We start from the raw sequence: 20,862 nt of genomic DNA, 5'->3' as shown, positions 1-20,862 counted from the left end.
TACTGGGAACTTTCTTCTCTTCTCAACATTTAAATGTGTATCACAGATTGTATTAACCGCTGCCATAGGAAAATCAGAAGGAATTTCATTACTCCAACTGTATTGTGTTGCCCCTGACTGAACATTTTTCATGCCCTTTCCTTCACTTGCTTGTCTCTAATAACCCCTGTTCCATTCTCTTCTTCAAGATCAGCATTTCAGTTTCCACAAATAAGTGAGAACGTGTGGTATTTGTCTTTCCATATCTGGCTTGTTTCGCTTAACATAACATCTTCTAGTACTACCTGTACTACTACAATGACAGGGTTTTATACATTTTGGGGCTAAATAATACATTCCTTGTGTATGGGTACCACATTTTTTTTTACCTGTTCATGCACTGGTGAGCATCCATGTTAATTACATGTTTTAGCTATTGGGAATATTGTAATTAGTAACAAAAACATTTGATGATGGCTAATGTTCCCCTCTCCTGTTTCCAGGTCAACAGCGATCTTGTTTACATTACAGCTAAGAAAGATGGTACTCATGTGGTAGAAGCCGTAGATGCCACCCACATTGGGAAATTAATTGTGACCAAACAAATTGGAGGAGATGGCATGCAGGATATCACTGATACTTACAAATTTCAAGAAGGTAATTTACTACAACCAAATATATTTTTTCCCAATTCCATTTAGTACTTATTCACTGTCAAGATGAAATATGTTCTAGAGAATGCCCTGGCATTTGCAGCATCTGGTATTAAGGGCAGAAACATAAACTCTCACAAGCAACAGACACCCACAGTTCTTCATTATTTTGGTTGCTTGTTTTGAGCAGAATTCCCTTCACATGGCTTGTGAAGTGAGTTTTCAAATTCCATTTAGTGGACTATAGAATGTATTCTTGCTCCTATGGACCATAATTATAAGTAATCCCATTACATTACACTATCTGTATTATATCAATTTAGCTAAATAATAAAAATTTAAGTCACTGCTTCACATTTTATTGAGTACTTCACAAATTATTTTTAACATATTATTTCATTAGGTTGCCATGGAAACCTGATGCATATGATAGATTGATAAGATAGTGCAGTCTCACTAATGTAGGCCAATTGGGTTGAGGGCCGGTTTCAATTACAAAGTAATGTTTTGATGGAGGGTTGTTAACTTTTATTGTATAGGATGGTGTCAAATGGTGCTATTGTGTTCAATTATCTCCCAATCAATACTATCTCCACAATCCTAACAGTGAACAGGACGAAGTTTCTGTCCCCACACAAGAGGTAGAATCATTATATAGAGAAACTGTGGAAATAGGAACACAGTCCTATCAAGATAGTCCAAAGAAGCGAGGCTTAGGAAAAGAACTCATTTAAAAAGAACTGGATGGTGGGGCGGGGCGGGGCGGGGGCTGGGGAGGATGGGCGTAGGAGGGTGGAAGGATGGGGCTTGGGTGGGGGTGTTCCAGGCCGTGGAACCATACTCAAAGACAGGGAATGTGAAACGGCGCTGGATGTTTAGGGTGCTGCGGGCCTCCCTACCCCATCTAGCTTAGAATGCCCAGTGCCAGCTGGGTGGCAGTGCTGGTTGTTTTGAGAGCAGAAAGATACAATATCTTTTGGAAATGGTTCACCTCCAGAGATTCTCAAAAGTGGCATTTATTTTAGTGAATGGATAAAAATTATGACTAGTTAGCATATGCTAAATATTCATTGGCATTCCTAAAGTGCTAATGTGTACAGGGTTTGTTTTAAATGTTTTATACTGCCTTCGCGCTCTTATTTACAAAAACAATTTGCATTATAAAGACAAAGCCCGCTGAACTGAGACAGGTGTGCAGTGTTGAAGTTTAGAAGTTTTGTCATTTGAACTCGTGAATTTTCAGTTTTTCTGAAATGGTTCCATCTCTGCATTTGGTTGTCATCCACTGCACAACATAAACACACAAAAGAAAACCTCTCTCCCTCCTCTAGGTGTTTTGACTTTTCTCTAGAAGGGAAGTTAAAAGCAATATAAACACAATGAAACCACACAAGCAAGCAATGCACTCTCTTACTGAGATGCAAAGAAAAGGATTTGAAAAAGCAAAAGGGAAACTTCTTAGAGAATGTGGAAGAACCAGGTGGATCCCTTGCAGCCACTCAGAAGCCTGCTCTAAACCACACATCACAATTGCATGGAGCTGGGGACCCCCAGACCTACTGTCTGGCTTGCTGTGGAGCAAAGCAGAGTCCAGTCTTTGCCGTGCCAGAAGGAGGGGCTGTGACATGGGGTAGGCAGGTGACCCAAGTGTGAAGAAGGACACCCAACCAGAAAGGGCCCTGAAATGCTCACAGTACTGATGACACAGACCTGTGTCTGTGCCATACTGATGTCTGAGCAGAACTGATGGAACAATTCATTTGGTCCCAATCTGATAGACTGGCCCCCTAAATGCCATGAGGTCATGATGTATCCACTTGTTCAACACGCTGAATTAGTGCCTACTGTGTTCAGTGTGACTGAAACCCCAATTCTGGGCTCAGCAATACAGCACTTGCCTGGTTCGAGTCCCAGCACCACCAAAACTCTTATCCGAATAGTAAATAAGTATTTCAAATTGTGCCAGGGAAAGAATTGTTCATGAAAACGGATAGAGCAGAATGACAGTGTGAAGTGCTTTTCTTTTCTGCTGATGAGATAGTAGATGGCTGAGTGCATGAGAGATGAGCTCACCCTCGCCTGTGAGCAGTGCTTAGCCATGGGACCAGATGTGAGATGAAAGCAGCAGTAAAAACTACTGGCAAGAGATAAAAGCATGCAGCAGAGCCTGGTCACCATTAACTGTCACCTCCAAGGTAACAGTGGGGACCAATTAGGAATGGGGCAGGATTGGAGGGTAAGAGAGGAAGACACACACCTGTCTGCGAGAGAGAAGTTCAGGCTTGACCTGTGATGTCCGAATGTTAAAACACAATGCCCAGCTCTCTATGGGGGAGACTTCTGAGGTCCAGAGCCACTCCTCAGCAAGGTGAGACCCGGAGAAAGGGTGGTAGGTGTTTTGAACCAACTAGAACTCCTAACACATGGTTAGTTGTAAGAAACATTTCAACCACTTTCTGGGCTAAGATTTGGTCCCAAGTGGAGAATTCATCTCTTCATCAAGGATGGCACACACACTTCACCTCCTAACTGGGCAAACATCCCAGAGGAATGCTGTTCTGGCACTCTGGGGAATTCATAAGCATGTCCTGGAGAGAGGGGTTGATTATTGATGTCTGTTCTAGGCATACAATAAAAGCCAGCAGTGATTGCTCTTGCCTGTGGCTCGGCCACTCTGATTGTTTTGTTTTTTTCATTTTTCTTTAGTAAGAAATTTTCTACTCACTCTACATACCACCCACAGATCCCATCTCCTCCCTCCTCCCACCCCCCGAGCCCTCTCTCCCAAGCCACCCCACATCCCCACATCCCTCAAATCAAGGTCTCTCAAGGGGAGTCAGCAGAGCCCAGCACACTGAGCCTAGGCTACTCCAAGCCCCTCCCCACTGCACCAAGGCTGTGCAAGGTGTCACACAACCAGCACTGGGCTCCTAAAAGGCCACCCTGACTCTTATGGTACATCTTCTATAATGTCTTTGAATCTACATATACTAAGGATGGATACTGTATCTATATCTATGGAGATGAGTGAGGACAGAAAAGAAGTTACACTAGATGCAGGAATGTGCTGATCTATAATTTAGTTGTGAGGAGATTATTTTTCACTTCCACTAAAACTTAATACCAACTTTAACTTTTTTTGAAATGTAAGATTAAAAAATGTTAAAGCTTTGAAAACCAGAATTCTGAAAAGTGTTCTGTGGCAATATGTCCTCTTTTGTTATGTATTTGGACCTGTTCTCTCTCTACTTCAACCTCTACTCCAGCTGTTTCTCTCTCTCTCTCTCTCTCTCTCTCTCTCTCTCTCTCTCTCCCTCACTCACCCACTCACTCCAATAAGCAATTAGGCATCTCCTATATTCAGTTATTTCTCTAAACAAAACTGTTTGCAACACTGTATTCCTTTCTGCACAAGCCCATTCTGTGTTCTTCCTTATCTGCCAGCCACCATCTTGAGAGACCTGGAGGAAATTTTATCTAGTCTGTTCCTTTCCTGTCCATCCCTGTCCCACTGGGCCCCATCTGTGAACAGAACACCCTTGAAGCTGCTCTTAGCTGCACAGCGGCGTGCGTGATGAGTGTCCACAGGTGCCATCCCGCTTCCCTGCCTAGCTTCCTGGTGGTGTTCATCCTTCCTTGGCTTTCTATGATAGAACTCTCTCACGGTTCCACCGCACCTACACCCCTTGTGTTTCCTGTCTTCCACAACACTAAGCTTGCCTTTCTTTCCCCAGTCCCCTCTGAATGCCCTTGATTTTGGCTACCCTTTGTGGGTTTCATGCCTACCAAATTTATGTTCTTCCTGGATACCCATGATTGAGTCTCACAGATGCAGTGATCACTTCCAAGTCTGCATCTCACCACAGGCCTTAGGTGAGTGTGCCACAGAAACCTGAAGCCAAATATTCCCACATTCCACTCCCTGTCTCTCCCCCCACCTTGTCCTGTCCATTCATTCTTCACTTTCTACTCTAATGAATACAACCACTATGCACCCAAATTTAGCTACCTGATAATGAGGTGGCAAATCCAAGTGCACCTTTTCTCTCTGGTTCCATAGTCATGTAGGAATCCTTAGCACAGAGCCTGATTGATGCTGAGGGTCCGATGAGAGTTAGTTTCCCTTTCTAATAGTCATGCTTCCACTGCTACCAAAGTGCTTAGAGAATTTCAGACTATGACTGTTTCTGCTGGAGCCTTAGCTGTAGCTTACCACCCCTCCTCAGTGTAACCCCTTCTCTCCACAAAAGCGGTACTCCATGACATGTAAGTCTGAGCCCACCAAAGCAGGGAAAACAGCCTCCTGTCTTCCCACTGCTTGCAGAACATTCCAGGAATAACCCACAAAGCCTTGCTAGGTGACATTTTGGTCTTCTTGCTATGCTGTCTGATCATCTACAGATGATCGGCAGCCAGATGAAACGCTGTCACTTCCTCCTTATAGCCAGGCTCTTGTGTGACCTCCTGTCTTTGCTCACCGTGCTGAAAAGAGGGCTCCTGTGCCACCCAGGCAAGCTAGGGGTATTTCATGTCTCCAGGTTCCATATGACAGCATCTGTGATCCAAAAATCTATATTGTGATAGATCTTCACTCATCCCTCTGTACCCTTGAGTGAAGGACTCTCTCTCTCTTTCCCTGAAGGACTTTTTCTTAATAGTGCCTAGCACAGTGTCCAATGTCTGTCTGTCCTCAGGACTCCAGGGTTGTGAAACAGCCAAAGAGGTTGGTCACAGGGGTCTTGCTCCTGCAGGTCAGCTAACCTGGGTGCACTCCACAGCAGTGGTTGTAGAGACAAAAAGTTCTGCCTTGTGCTGAAAGCAGCATTATCTGCAAGCCCCCCTCCTCCAGATCCTCAGGGCCTGTCAGGACTTGGTCCTAGTGATACAGAGGTGGACAAGACAGACAGCATCCTAGCCCTCCTGGAGTCTGTGTTCCAGTAAGGAAGGTGTGATGTCACACAGGGCAAGAACTGTACCAATGAAAAGAAAAGAAAAGCATAAACATGTTAGTGTGAGGGCTGGGGTCTGGACTACATTCACAAAGTAATGGGAGAAACATGGAGGAGAGCACGTGGAAACTAAGACCATGACAGTGAGAGGAAGCTTCATCCAACACAAAAGGGCTCCTTAACACCCTAGTTCCCAGGATGGTGATTTAACCTTGCTCCTGCAGAACACAGAGGCATCTCAGAAAGCAGAGGCCAGCTCTAGAGAACCTGTTACTGGTGCCCCAACACCAGAACACAGATTGGAGCTTCTGGGAATCGGGAATGACTCGCTTAGGCCTTGACAAAACTTTGCCAATCTCCCCTACCTGGAACAGCCTCTGCCAGCCTGCAACTGCCCTGCTCCCAGGGGGCAGGAGGAGGATCCAGGTTGCACCCCTGGGACAGCCTGTCACATAGCTCACAACACAAACCTCTCTTTGCCCCTTTCTCACCTGGGTCAGCTCAGTTCCTCTCTCCTGGGGCAGCTCCTCTCTGGTGCTTTGCCTGCTGCTCCAATGGGCTTCCTGTGTTTTGCCTAAATGTGTATTTGGCCCCCATCCAAAGTGATAATTGTTAATGCCCTCCTTCTCGTGGACCTGTTTGCCAGTTGATCGCTGCTAAAGTAGTTTATTGAACTTCCATGGCTGGCCTTCCCCATCCTCCCTTCCTGTCTTCCTCTGGTGACTCTATGAACGTGTGCCTGCACCAATTCTGGTTCTAGACCTATTGTCTCTGGCATGTTCTTGTAAGCTTGACAGAGAAGTTTATAGCAAATACACACACACACACACACACACACACACACACACACACACACAAAATGTATACAATACCTATTGTTTTTTCTCTGCCCTTCCAGACTAGTTTCCATTTATTACACACCTATTCCCTCTGATCCACCTAATACACCTGTGATGTATGTTCCTTTGTATCACTGGTGGTGTTCATATTGCCTAGATTGTAGTTGTTGTGAGGATTAACAGAACTGCTGCACGCAAGCACCCATCCCATGGCCTGCTGCATAATTAGCATTTAGTGATAGTCAATAACATCTACTGGCCTCTTCACCATCATTGAATTCAATTATTATTTTCCAACCTAATTCTTGGTGTAGTAGAAGATAACATCTCTAAGTTAGCATGATTGGAAAAGCCAATGTTCTTATCTTAAAGTGATCTTTTACCCACCAGCCATCCTCATACCTAACTTTCATAAGCCAAAGAATTTGCCTCCATCTTTCATCTCTGTCCTCCACCATGAAAGAATCTGTATACAGAGATGCTTAGGATAGAAAAGAAAAGGGCCAGCCATCTTCTGTACTTCCAACAGCCTGCCCTTGTAGCCAAGTACTTTATCCAAACTTTGCAAGTACCATTCGTCTACACCTTGTTGGGTAGTCGGGGTCTGAGCACAGCTTCTCTGAAGCCACTCTTATGTCCCTTTTCCTGCTTCCCCGCCTGGTTATACTATTTATTTCTCTTCTCTGTCTCTGCTTTTCTCTCTCGTTGTCTGTGTTAGCATGTTCCATCTATGTGTCTCTGCCCCATCTCTCTCTCTCTCTCTCTCTCTCTCTCTCTCTCTCTCTCTCTCTCTCTCTCTCTCTCTCTCGTGTGTGTGTGTGTGTGTGTATGTGTGTGTGCTTGAAGAGCTGGGTAGGGAACTCAGTACCTTGTTCATACTAGACAAGTGTTCTTTCACTGAGCTGTATCCCCAGGCTTTGGTTTTTGAAGCAAGATCTCACTAGGTAGCCTAGGTTGGCTCCTGAACTGTATTCAGCCTCTCAAGTGTGAAGATTACAGATGCACACTACCATGCTTGTCTCCCCTTCCTCTTTCCTTCTCCACTTTCCCTCCTTCTTCCTCATAGAGCACATCCTTTCTCTTTCTTGCTCCCCTCCATACCACCACCCTTCCAGAAACTCACCAGAAGACATTTTGCTCAATCAGTACCTACCCTGCAGATTGTGTTACAATAGAATGGCATTCCAACTGTGGTACCTCAAAACTCCGGGCTCACTGAGAGGCAACTGGGAGATCTTGAGGTAACAAAGCTGTAGGGATTCTCCTCCACACCTTTGTGAGCTCAGGAAAGCTGTGCCCTTTCAGCAGGTTGAATCACACTTCCTCCAGGGGTCTGACCTTGGGCAGGGGGAGCTTAATAACTTGTCAGAGCCTAGTGCCTTGAAGTAGTGCACTTTTGGGGTTGGTGGGCACTGCTGGAGGTATAGAAGGACATGGAAGGACCCCTCCCAGCCCCAAAGTCAGCATAAGAAAGAGCTAATGGAAAGGATTAAGTGGAAGGATGATTGAGGGGGACACATCCTGTTTGGGTGCAGGGAATTCTATGGGCTGAAGGAAGCATCCATGGCAGGAGGTGGGATAGCAACTGACCACTGCCTCCAACATCTTTGCTTAGAGAACCCTAAATTTGAACTCCATGGCTGGGACTTAGGGAGGGAAGCAAATTGGCACCTGCCAAGCCCAGAAATAATGACTCCAGAGAGTTGACCACGGATACTAAGGGACCCTCATAACAGATATTTCTTGCCCAGCCACCAAGTGTCCTGGCAGCCTGGGTAGCCACTACCTATGTGGAAACTAGGTTTTGCGGAACTTAACACAGTGGTGGTGATTGCACTTACCTCCCAGAAAGGTTAATGGGCTTTCAGGGGCCATCAGCAAGGGTGTCGCAGAGTGATTTTTGGTCAGTGTTTTCTCAATGGAGTGTTATTTCCCTCTCTTTGTCTTTATCTGTGCATCTCTTCTAGGTCAAGAAGAAGAGAGACTGGCCCTTGAAACCGCCCTGATGTACGGAGCCAAAAAGGCCCTCAACACTGAAGGTGTTGTCAAACCAAGGTCTGATGTGGACATGGACTTTGAGGTGGAAAACGCTGTGCTGGGAAAGGACTTCAAGGTCACCATCACCTTCCAGAACAATAGCGCCAACCCGTACACCATCTTGGCTTATCTTTCGGGCAACATCACATTCTACACTGGGGTCTCCAAGAAAGAATTCAAGAATGAGGCGTTTGAAATGACACTGGAGCCCTTTTCCTGTAAGCTAACAAATTTGTTGGTTTCTCCAGGACCTGTCTCTATCTCACTGTCAACACTGTCAGAGCTCTCTGGTTCTCACTAGATCCTACTATTGGGGGACACATTAAGAGGGGAGGTTAGAAAACCTCCAATCTTTCATCTTTGTGTCTCATGAACAGAAACAAATGCTGAAACCTTCTAAGTCTAGAGCCCCATGAACTGGAGAATTAAATGAACCTAACCTCTTGGTATCTAGAGTGTGGCCCATGAACCCACAGAACCACCAGCATTCCAAGCATTAGGCTCCAAACAAATCTTCTGAAACAGAATGTACATCTGAGATCTTAACTTGCCACATAGACTATATCAACCTAAGGCATCTTCTGTGATTCCTCTGCACCATATATATTGAGGCAGAGTCTCCCACTGAACCTGTAGCTCACCAATCCTGCCTACCCTAGGTACCCTTATTGTGCCCGGGATCCTCTCTCTGCTTGCAGTTACAGGCAGCTACCATGCCTGCCCAGCTCTAACATGGGTGCTAGAGGTCTAGACTCTGGTCCTGGCTTTATGGCAAAAGCTTTATCCACTGGGCCATGCCCAGCTCCTCCCTCCATAGCTGTTTTTTTTATAACTGAGCAGCCTTATCCAGGGACAACCACTGGGAGAGGGAGCCTGAGAGATACAGGGTACCAACCCAAAGTCTGCACAGAGCCATCCCTAGTGGGTTCTCTTTCATGTCCATTCCCCCCTGCCTCCCATATATCTGTCTGAGCTGTTTCATCACCATAAGCATTCAGGATATTTGAAGCAGGGCAGGATGGACACGCTGAAGCCTGCATTGGGGGATTGCAGTTTTGAGTGGTCTCATTTTTCCTGGGGGTGTTAGGTGGGCTCAATATTTAGCCCCTAAAGAAAACTTCTGTAGGCAGAGAGCTGAGTCAGAGAGAACTAGAAAGGACTTGACAATCTGGGGCACTGGGTCTCTGGACCTGACACGTGGTAGGAAAAAGAGAAGAAAGGGAGTACAGAAGCAATACTGCTCCTAAGGCAGGGACAGGCAAGCAGGCCACACCCAACCAACCAGCCCATCGCACATCTCTGTTGTTCCCGAGCTCCCTAGATGCTGTAGCTGCCTAAGCTCTGTACCTCCAGAGATGTGCCTCCCAGAGAAAATGAAAAACTGCTCCTGAAAATTCGGATTCCAAGAAACCCAAATTGAAGGAGATAAGTGTTCCTAGGTTGGGTGATGTAGCCAGCAGTGAAGAAATCACCATGGCATTTTCTATGGAAACTAGAAGATTTGCCCCCGCTTCCCCACCAAGGGGGAGGAAAGGCTTCTCACTCAAAAGGAAGTCAGCATGAAGGACCGAAGGGGAAAGCTCTCGTGCTCACAGGGAACAGGCCCTCTAGGTGTGTGTCCCGGGCAGGTTGCCTGGGCCATCCAGGGTCTCCCCCGTCACTTGTATATGGGAGTGATACAGGCACTACAGGACTGTTAGCCCCTTCCCTGCAAGGCTAACCGTGCTTGTCAGTTAGATATAGCTGGGAAGAGGCAACCTCGGTGGAGGAGTTGTTTCCGTCAGTTTGGCCTGTGAGCGTGTCTGTGGGGCATTTTCTTGGTTGCTATTTAAGGTAGGAGGGCCCAGCCCACTGTGCAGGGTGCCACCCATGGGTTGCTAGTCCTGGATTGTGTAAGAAAGCTGGCTCCTAAGCAGAGGAAGTAAGCCAGTAAGCAGCGCTCCTTCGTGGTCTCTGCTCCAGTCTCTACCTCCAGGCTCCTCGGTTGAGCTCCTGTCTTAGCTGCCCTCCACTGTGGCCAAATATCCCTTTCCTCCTTAAGCTGCTTTTGGCTGTGGTGTTTTTAACACAGCCACAGAACGCAAAGTGGAGCACCCAGGCTCTCACATGTGCTGGACACAGGGGAGCGCACATCTTTGTGGAGTTTCTGGTCTTGTAAAGGAGCGAGGCAATAAACAACCAAGCAAGCTAAGCAAGTGCATCATCTGCTTATATGTATGATAGGAAAATACAAAGCACATTAAGAGGGAGAGGCATGCTGGCCCTGAAGGTCACAACAACAACAACATAAAAATCTATCTCATAGAATGGTGTTGAACAGAGACCTGACAGAGGGAATTCCTGCCAGAAGAAGCCATTGGTGTCATAAGTTGTCTAGTGTGCTCAGTGCGAAGCGAGGAAGGATGAAGGGCCATTCTTGTTTGTGTGTTGCTTGGTCCTCAGTGTGATGACTGATGATAGGAGGAGGTGGAGCCTTTAAAAGGCAGAACCGTGTGGCAGATACTTAGGAGCTGTGGGCCAAACTGACCTTCAAAGGAGTTGGTACTGGTCTGTGAAGTGAGTCAGTTCCTGGGAGAGCAGCTTATTATAAAGCAAGGCTGCTTTGCAAGCAGGGCCCTTGTGCACATGGCCAGTTCTCTTTCTCTTATGCCAGCACCATGCTGTTGGGATGCCCCACCCACTAATGTTATGAGACAACTGAACCTATTTCCAAGCCTCTGTAACTTGGTGCAGCAAAAACAGACTCAACTAGGAAGAAAAGCAACCAATGGAAATTGATGGGCTTAAATCTTATAATGAATGTCAGCCCCTGTACAAACTTTGGCTTTATTTCCAATTGACGTTTCCTTTGAAGGCTTTGAGCATGACCTAACTTGGGACCATACTGAGGCTGGCGAGATGGCTTAGGAAGTAAGGGCACTTGCCACCAAGCCTGGCAACCTGAGTTCCATCCCTTGCATGGTGGAAGGAGAGATCCAACTTCTGAACCTTGTCTTATGATCTCCACTCACATGCTATGGTATGCCTGTGCCCCCACACAAACGCACAGTGATAATTTTCTAAATTAAAGAATAAGAAAGCTCTCATTGGCTGCTGTGTTGAGAAGAGACCCACAGAAGCAAGAATGGACCTTGGAGACCAGTTAGGATGCTATAACCATCATTCAGCTGAAATGTGGTGATAGGGTTGTGTTGACAGCGATAAGAGCAAGGCAATCTAAACATGTTCTGAAGATAGAGGCCACCTGATGGGCCTATGCAGTGAGAGGAAGAAATGAGTGACAGGTGTGAAGTGCCTCCACATTCCTGCTACCTCCTAACATAGCAGGAAACTCAGGCTGAGATCATATGGTCAAGGCCATGAAGATGACAGAACTTAGATTCCCCATTGGGCAAGGACATTGAGCCAATGGGTGTAAACTTGAGCCCTGAGTGAAACTGTCTATAATCCATCATATCTCCCTACACCAGAAATAGAGCACAGCCCCTTTCCAACCTCACAAACACTCTGTCAATCTTCTTCCTTCTCTCCTTAACCCCATTAAAGGATGAACTGAAGTCATTCCCTGACTTCAGAGTCACTATGACCAGCCACTGCAGCCTCATGCTCCCACTCCCAGGCCGGCCCCATGATGGTGGACTGTATGCCCTCAAATCATAAGCCAAAATAAGTCCTTCCCCCTTAAAAAATTAAAAATGGGGGATGGCTTTACATGAGTTTATGAACTAGAATGAAGTAATACATTATTCTACAGAGTCATTCATGTAGGGACCAAACCTAAGCCCAAGTCGATTTTAATATAGCTCCACCCACTCAGAGCACCCAGTGCTTATCCCAGATAATTTCAATGAAATTAGAACCTCGCTCTTCATTTGCTAATTTACTAATTAATGAAACTAGGTGGCATCAACTGCATGCCATAAAACGCATGCTGCAATCTGAAGTATATCCCAGTCTTTTGCAAAATCACATACCTCTGCCCTTAATCAAGCATTCTTAGGTGCCTCTATTGCAAATAAAGTTTCCTATGTAGAATGGGAGGCAGACTTTTCAGATTGGTGATTAAAGGGAATGTGTGGGCTAGAGTCAGCTTGGGAGATTTGAATAACTTAAGCCACCCAGAACCTTCAAAGGTGCTATCATTGTCACTTGGCTATATTTAGTTTTCTTTGCTTTTTGGAAGAGATGAGGCAGCTCCAGCCTGTGTCTCCCTTGGCTTTCCCCAGACACCGTAAATGATGTTGGCAGCCTCCCATATCTACCACTCATACAGTGAAAATCTATTCCTCCTTCTCTTGCCACGTTTAATAAACTTTATCTAGAACAATTTCTTGTGCAGCAGCAAAACACACGGCACTTATATAACAGACTATTTCAGGAGCACTGTTCTCTGGGGCTCTGAAGCACATCCCCATTTCCTCAGTGCTGTGATTGAGGGAATGGTCTGCCTCCAAGAAGAAGTGAGCCCTGAGACTGAGACTGTAAGTGGTGATAAGAGCCTCTGCAAAGATAGGTACAGAAAAGATGGACAAATCCTGCTACCCCAAGGAAACCTAATAGTCAAATTCTTTCCCCCAAGAAAAGCCAGGAGAAAACCACTGTTTATTACTATCCATGGAAACACTGCGGGGGGGGGGGGGGACACAAAATGCACCATCTATGTATAGTGTATAAAAGACATGTGCTTGTTTGAGTTTATATATGATAAAGAGAATTTAGAGTCCTACTCATACAAGCATTCTATTGCAGGAGGGCCAAAGAGGAAGAATCCAGCTATAGGATCAAAGGAGACCGTATTCAGAAAGGAAGAGTTCAAGTGCCAAGGTCAAGCCAGGGTATTCCTTCAAAGACTAGGTTGTAAATGGAATGGCATAATTTCAGGAGACAAGCTAAACAAGCTAGTTGTAGAGCCCTTATCACACCTGAGATCACTCTAAATGCAGATCCTGGTCAGAGGGTAGTGGCCAGAGAACACGTAGCACTGACCAGCTGCTGGTGCAGTTCTGTAGGCCAGAATGGGGTGCCAGCACTGTCCCTTCCACTTAGAACCCAGGCTTTTAATTTTTTCAGGGGCTCCCGACTATTAAAGTCATGTTTCCCAACCATGCCACATGCAAGGTCAAACTGTTTGGGCTTGATTGTGTAGCTCAGTGGTAGCATGCCATGTTTAGCATGTCTGAGCCTCTGCGATCAATTCTCAGCACATGGAAGGAAAACAAGGAAAGAGAGAGGTGGGGAGAGGAGGGAGGGACTGCTGTCTGAACCCCTGTCCCCAAGACTGTATGAGAGTGTAAGACTATATAAGACTGGATGAGAGCCAGTAGGGTAGGTTTACAGTGTTCCCTGATATAAGAATATAGAGGCAAGATTAGAACTCTATTAGAAAGCTAGAGGTAGCCCAAGAACCTCCATGCTGTAAAAAGAAAGCCACAGAGAATGCTGCCCAGACAGGGCCCTCCACTGGGTTCTCAGACTCCAGAACCAGGAAGTTGTCATAGATGTAAGCCGAGTGTGAGTATCCCACTCGCACACGATGAGCCACATGAGGGGGCCCTCATTCCAGAGGCAGTCAAATGTTATGCTATACCCTGGTATGTGCTTGCTCTCAGACTGCTTTCCATCCCTCTAACAAGACTGTCACTCATTGTAATGGGTTGAAACAATCTCAAACTGCCAGTCATGGGAACAACCTGTGGCAAAAGCCAGGCATGGAGCACCAAGATGGTGGGTCTATGGTTTGTTTGTAGAGCCTGTGCCCTCTTGGAGGTGATGAAGGCCTGACTCATGCATCTACCTGCTGGCCCGGCCAGCTGATGGCACAGTACAGACACCTGTCTCTGGAAGTATTAGTAGGCACCATACCCCAGTTCAACCTGCAGAACTACCCTTTGGGGTCTTGAATCCTGGGCTGTGGGATATAAAGCCACAGAGCAAATGGACCTAGGCCACAGATACAACTCTGTATCCTCAGCTCCCATGGAGATTGGAAGGGGAGTGAAGCCACTCATCATCCTCCATGCCATCCTGCATGACTTACCCTCAGCCCCTAAAGCTAGAGCAATGTTTCAACACAGAGGTCTTCCAAATCACAGAGGAGAGAGGCTTTGAAAGCCTTTGGCGACCTTGGACTTCCATGTTCCTCTTCTGCCATCTTGGAATTGCCTTGGCCCAAGTCAAAGCAGTCAGGATTGAAGCTCCACTTTCAATATCTCTGTTTAGGCCTCCCATTTTACAGCAGCAAAAGCAATGCTTGGAAAGCTTGACAACTCTTTTCTCTAGTAAGACTTCACTGAGTATTTCTTTCTTCACCCTAGAGGCAGGGAGAGCTCACCCCTGATTGATTCTTGGTATCTGACTTTTGCCGTGTTCCTTGTAGTTTGGGTACTAATGTGGGGAGGATGAGAGAGCAAGTAAGCCAGATCCTGTCACATCTCAGGTCTTGATGGCAGCCTATTGTTTTTTCCTCCTTCCAGCCAAGAAAAAGGAAGTGCTTGTCAAAGCAGGCGAGTACATGAGCCACCTTCTGGAACAGGGTCTCCTGCACTTCTTTGTCACAGCACGTGTCAATGATACCAGGGATGTCCTGGCCAAGCAGAAGTCCACAGTTCTGACTATCCCCAAGGTCACCATCAAGGTCAGTGATCGTCTAATCTCAGAAAAGGGGGCAAAATACTTAGGCAGTCATTCTCCTCTCTCTCTCTCTCTCTCTCTCTCTCTCTCTCTCTCTCTCTGTGTGTGTGTGTGTGTGTGTGTGTGTGTGTGTGTGTGTGTGTGTGTGTGTGAGAGAGAGAGAGAGAGAGAGAGAGAGAGAGAGAGAGAGAGAGAGGTTCCAAAACCATAATGGAGCTAGGATCTTCCTGTTCTTTGAAAGAAGCAAGCCATCCTATATATAGTCACGTACATGTAACACTCCTCTTCTCTCCTTACTTAAATATATCGATGTGACTGCAGATATAAATATAACCTGCGGTATAAACACACTTGTGGAGGAAGATAAAGATGTGTAATGGAGACAGAGACTGAGAACTCTCTGTGTCTTCAGAATAAAGTGGGTCAGGCTTGCAAACTACCTAACATTATCCCACCTGCATTTTGGACAGTAATGTCGCTCTCTGAGGTGTGACTGTGTACAGTAGGATATACAAGCTGAAGTGTACAGCTGGAGAGCAATAGCTGGATATATATATCACTATAAATACCAGCCAAATGGAAATAGAGATGATTTCCAGTTCTCCAGAAAGTTCCTTCCTACATTTTCCTGTTTACAGTTCTCCCCACACACCAAGATGACCAATTTTCTGGCTTCTGTCACTGTGGCTTCTTTTCCCCACTTGGATGATGGCTTTAGTTGTGCCTCTTCAGGTACTACAGAGAATTTCTTCTTAAATTACTCAGGGGTGTTGGTAAAGAAAGCTTGGGAGATGGAATTGGAAGACAGATATGGGAGCCTGTTTTACCTGCTTCTCAGCAGTATAGGCTAATTTCTGGTGGTATCAGTAGATAGCCTTACCCAAGACATCTTCTTGTCATGGAAGCAGGAAATCAAGCATTCAATGGTCACCTTGGAGAGTGACATTTTATGCCATCTGGGTATGGGATTAGAGGCCTTTTCCTGGTGTCTGGAGAGCATTCTTCTTTGAAATGACCGAGCAATTGGCATAGATCCTGCTAACATGAAATCCCCTAAAGTAATCAAACAATCCAAGTGACCCCAGAGATAGGGCACTGGGCAGACATGAGAGCTCAACCTTGATTCTTATGAACCATGCACTGTGAACCATTTTTAAGCTGATAACTATTGTGCAGCATTCAATATGGCTGCTCTGTGTGGTCAAATACTGGACTCTAGCCACTGCTCTCAAAGTATAGATCACATATATAACTTCAGCTTCAATAACTCCTCCAGATAAGCTGTACAAACATTTCATTTTATAAGTGAGAAAACTGAGGTACAGAAAGGGCTGTAAAACTTGTGTAAGATCACATAACTATCCAGAGGTAGGGCTGAGTCTCCAACCCTGGCAGCCTGGCTACAGAAGCAGGATGAGAACTGCCTCATCCATTTCTCAAAGTCTGGATCTCTGTAGATGGTACATGAAGCACTCCAAGATGAAGCTCGCCCAACCCCGAAGTTATGTAGGGCCCACCAAGGAAGAGAATGTCATGCCATCGACCTCTAGGAAGGTCTATGTCATTATATCTCTTCTATTCTTTAACTGCAGCCACTTACCATTAGACCCCTTGTGACTGGTACTATCTGCACAATAGGCCTTAAGAGGCAGAATGTAAATGAGGATGTATAGGCTGAGGGAGAATCAGAACTCTGTAGGTAGAATCAGAAACAAATGCTGAACAGGAAACCGGTCACTTGGATTGCTCCAGGAGTGCTGTCCTTCCATGAGAAAATGAATTCAGTAGCTCAGGGAACAGGGACCACAGTAGCAAGAGTCACACTGGCTTTCCCACACTGACGGGGCCTCACTGATCTCCCTCAGCCCCATAGCAAAGGTATCTTTTGCTGCTCTCAGGGGGAATGCTAAGCAGGGCCTGTGCCCATGCTCAGATCTCTGCCTTTCCCACCAGAGGCAGAGCTCTCCTGTTCACCTCATTATGAAGCAATGGCTTGTCCCTGCCAAGCTCTCAGGAGAAGCCTTTCTGAGCTGTGAAGTGCACAGACCACAGCACAAAATAGAATTTAATTGCACCGCTGATAATAAACTGTGTGCATGGAAGAAACTGATATCTTTGATCTTTTTAGGTATTATTAATTAGAAGGGTTATTTATTTATTTAGCTATCTTCTAGGTTTCTTTAAGAGTAATTGAACTCTCCAAGGCGGAATCAGAGATGTCTCATTCCACAAGATAACAGACCAGAGTGGGACTTGAACCAGGGTTGCTGGGATTTAGTTTGGGTTGGTTTCCATGACAGGAGCAGGGATGCTAGTTCTGGAGGAAACTGATTCAGAGTCAAGGCCACTGACTGAGACTGAAGGGTGGGAGAAAAGGAAGTTCTGATTCTGTCCAGTGTTAAGCCTGTCTGAAAAAAGCATAGGCAAGGCATTTGTCCTTAAAGAGTCTTTCTCTGTCCTGCCAGCCACCTCCCAAATAAAGACACAGAGACTTATTAACTATGAAAGCTTGGCCTTAGCCTAGGCTTATTTCTAAATAGCTCTTGTAACTTAAATGAACCCAATTCTGTTCATCTCCATGCTGCCACGTGGCTCGTGGCATTTACCTCTCCTCCTGCATGTCTTGCTTCCTCTGTGTCCAGCTCATAATTCCCCCTTTCTTCTTCCCAGAGCTCTCTCTGTCTGAAGTCCCACCTATACCTCCTGCCTAGCTATTGGCCATTTAGCTTTTTATTAAACCAATCATAGTGACACATCTTTACACAGTGTAATCAAATATCTCCCAATAGGTATTGTCAGACAAGCCTTAACAATTTATCTATTTTCTCCATACAATGCCATGTAACCCTACCAAGTTACTGAGCCTCTCAGAGTCTGTTTTCCCACTGTGGTAAGAAAGGCAACAGCGGCCGGGCGGTGGTGGCGCACGCCTTTAATCCCAGCACACGGGAGGCAGAGCCAGGCGGATCTCTGTGAGTTCGAGGCCAGCCTGGGCTACCAAGTGAGTTCCAGGAAAGGCGCAAAGCTACACAGAGAACCCCTGTCTCGAAAAACCAAAAAAAAAAAAAAAAAAGAAAGGCAACAGCTAGTCTCATATCATGGGTTTGGTGATATATTGTGTACACCCTAATACAATTTATCTGAAGATCAGATAAAAGACTTCAATCCCAGCAATAGGAAGTAAGTAATATAGTGGATGGAGAAAGGTATATAAGGTGTGAGGAGAACTAAAGTTTTTTGGCTGAGGAAAGCTTTCCAGGCTAAGGAATCCTAGAGGTAAGAGGCGTCTTTTTCCTTTGTCTCTCTGATCTTCAGGCAAATTTTATTAGGGTACAATATCACCACACATGGCATCTTTGTGTTGACTGAGCCAAGGGTGTCTGATGACGCAGTCACAATAAGCACCTGATCTGTCACTGGCCCTTACTATAGTTGCTTCTCTTCATAAGTGACTGTCTCACGATCATACCTGACTAGGGAAGTTCAGAAGCCTCTACCCTATGTCTTTTGTGGTACACGTGTGACTTCTGGGCCACATCATTCCCACACTGAGACTTTTATAGGAAGCAGGAGTGGTGGCAGCATCAACAGAAAGGCTTGTGAGTTACAAAGTGGGGAGATTGCAGCTTTAATGAATTATCAAGAATTTAGACCAGAAGACTAGGCTATCTTCAGCGAACAGTTATCATTTACCCAGCAGAGATGGATAGAGAAATTAGTCTAAATATTAGAGAAAGGCATGAGGAAGTGTGTCTTCCCTGCCTCACTATAGAGACACACAGGAGCCAGGCAAGACTAAGGATAACCACAGAAAAGCATGTTGGCCCATTTTTAGTTGAGTCTAGAATGTGTGGACAAAGCTTTGTCACTGACTCCATGGACAGCCAAGCTTTGATGGAAATTCATGACCATGTCTGTAGCATGATCAACTCTGCCTCTCAAGAGGTCTCCTGTCTTTCTCTACAGAGTCTTTGCCCCAAAGCATTGACCTCTGGGACTCTCTGGTTTGACCCTAGGAATGGAGCTGCCTGGAAGCTGGAATCCAGCTGTTCTCCCATCTCCTTTTTCAGAGCGAATCTAGACAACCTGGCATAATAATGGATCTGCCCATCTGAATCTAAGCACACAATCCACCAAAGCACATGGGCCAGTGGCCAGGTTCTTAATCCTGATGGGTGGCATATCAGGCTTAATTCATTCCCATGGCAATAGCAATTGGGTTGAGTTAAATTTGTTCTTATTTAACTGTGCCCAGCACCCACCACTCATGAGTCACGGTGTGTGATCCTCATATGGAAAACGGCAGGGGGAGATGCTCATTAAACTTTAATGAGCATACATCTCTTTTCCTGTGCTATCAAAATATTTTGATGAGAAAAGTATATTTTATTAAAAGCAGACTTGGAAGTTTTCTCTGCCTTCCCATGTGTTGATTGTCAAAAGCTGCTTTAAGTCGGGATGGGGGGCGGGGGCTGGCGCTCTCCAGCATTTTAATTGTTAATGAGCAGCTGCCTTTTGGAGAAGAGGGGCCACAGATAGAAACAAGTTGATCTTCAGACGACACACAAGTTTGTTTAAGTACTGTGACCCACAGCATGGGGACAGCAATCTAATGGGGTTCTCTGGTTCCCAACAAGGAGGGCTAGTAGTTCTCATGCTCAAGATGGGCAGCAGCAACTATGGGAAAAAGCAGGGATGCACAGTGCCACGGCAGCCCTCCAGATCCACACCCCTACCTAGAAGGCACTGAGCTAATAACAGCTTCACAGCCACAATGGGGCTGGTAGTAGTAGGTCACATAGGAAGTGTCGCTGCTGACCTCCTGAATAAAATTCAGGGAAGGCCCTATCTCATCCAGCACTTACACCTACATGGGCTGTGTCCATCCAGGCTGGGAAAGAGAGACAAGTCCATCCACTCACCAAGCCCCATAGCCTGGTGGAAAGTTTCACCTCCTATGAGAAGGGAACCCTTCCCTACCTGGCCTAGGTATGGCATGGTTCAACCCATGTTCAGATTTCATCCTCCCCTAGATACTAGCAGATAGTAGCATGGTTTGTCCCAATAATGATCATAATGCTATGTTCCAACTAGAGCCTTTCATTGCAAACCTATGATTCTTGCTGAGGTTTCCAGGCCATTTTCCTAGAACTCTGACTCTGTGTATCTCTGAAGTCAGGCAGGGAAAATGCTAAGGGGAGTTCCAGGTCCCTGCTTCCCCAGCATCCTGACTTACACACCTGTGTCTCAAAGGACAAATTAAAATTGGGGGAAGCACTTGGGGAGCAGTCAGTGTCCTGAACCACTTAACAGTTACTAGGTGAGGGATGATAAAGCTTCCATTTGCTCTATGGGAGCAGAATGTCCAAGTTTTTCACTAATGCCAAGTTAAAAAAAAAAAAAAGATCATGTTCTAATCATCCCTGAGTCCTATGCTAAAGGCTTGGGAACTCTGACTACTTTCCCTTCTCTGTGTGACAAATAGTATATCAACTAAAGAGAGGAAAGGATGATTTCTAGCTCACAGTTTCAAAGCACCAGTCTGTGATCAGTTGTTTATGTTGCTTAATAACAGGAACATGTGGCAGAGAAATACAATATCCAGGAAGACATGAAAGAGAGAAAGAGGCCAGAGTCCTAGTATCTCCTTCAAGGACATAGCCCTAGTGACATAAATTTCTTCCACAAGCCCTAATTCTTAATGTCTCTGCCACCGCTCATGCTTGTAGCCTCAGTCATTTGGGAGTCATTTAAGATCCAAACCATATTATCCTC

At 45.8% G+C, this 20,862-nt stretch overlaps 1 protein-coding gene across 1 annotated transcript in view; it reads left to right on the top strand.

Moving 5' to 3' along the window:
- Window positions 1-20,862, top strand: part of F13a1 (coagulation factor XIII A chain) — a 163,024-nt gene that overhangs the window by 124,735 nt on the left and 17,427 nt on the right. Inside the window, exons 11-13 of the mRNA XM_006972773.4 lie at window positions 483-636; window positions 8,388-8,675; window positions 14,931-15,091. Coding sequence (XP_006972835.2) covers window positions 483-636; window positions 8,388-8,675; window positions 14,931-15,091 — 603 coding nt within the window. The remainder of the gene's footprint in view (window positions 1-482; window positions 637-8,387; window positions 8,676-14,930; window positions 15,092-20,862) is intronic.

The sequence above is a fragment of the Peromyscus maniculatus genome, chromosome 5 (genome assembly GCF_049852395.1).
Source record: "Peromyscus maniculatus bairdii isolate BWxNUB_F1_BW_parent chromosome 5, HU_Pman_BW_mat_3.1, whole genome shotgun sequence".
Classification (NCBI taxonomy): Eukaryota; Metazoa; Chordata; class Mammalia; order Rodentia; family Cricetidae; genus Peromyscus; species Peromyscus maniculatus.
Note: the sequence above shows the minus strand (reverse complement) of the source record. Positions and strands in the feature narration are given on the sequence as shown.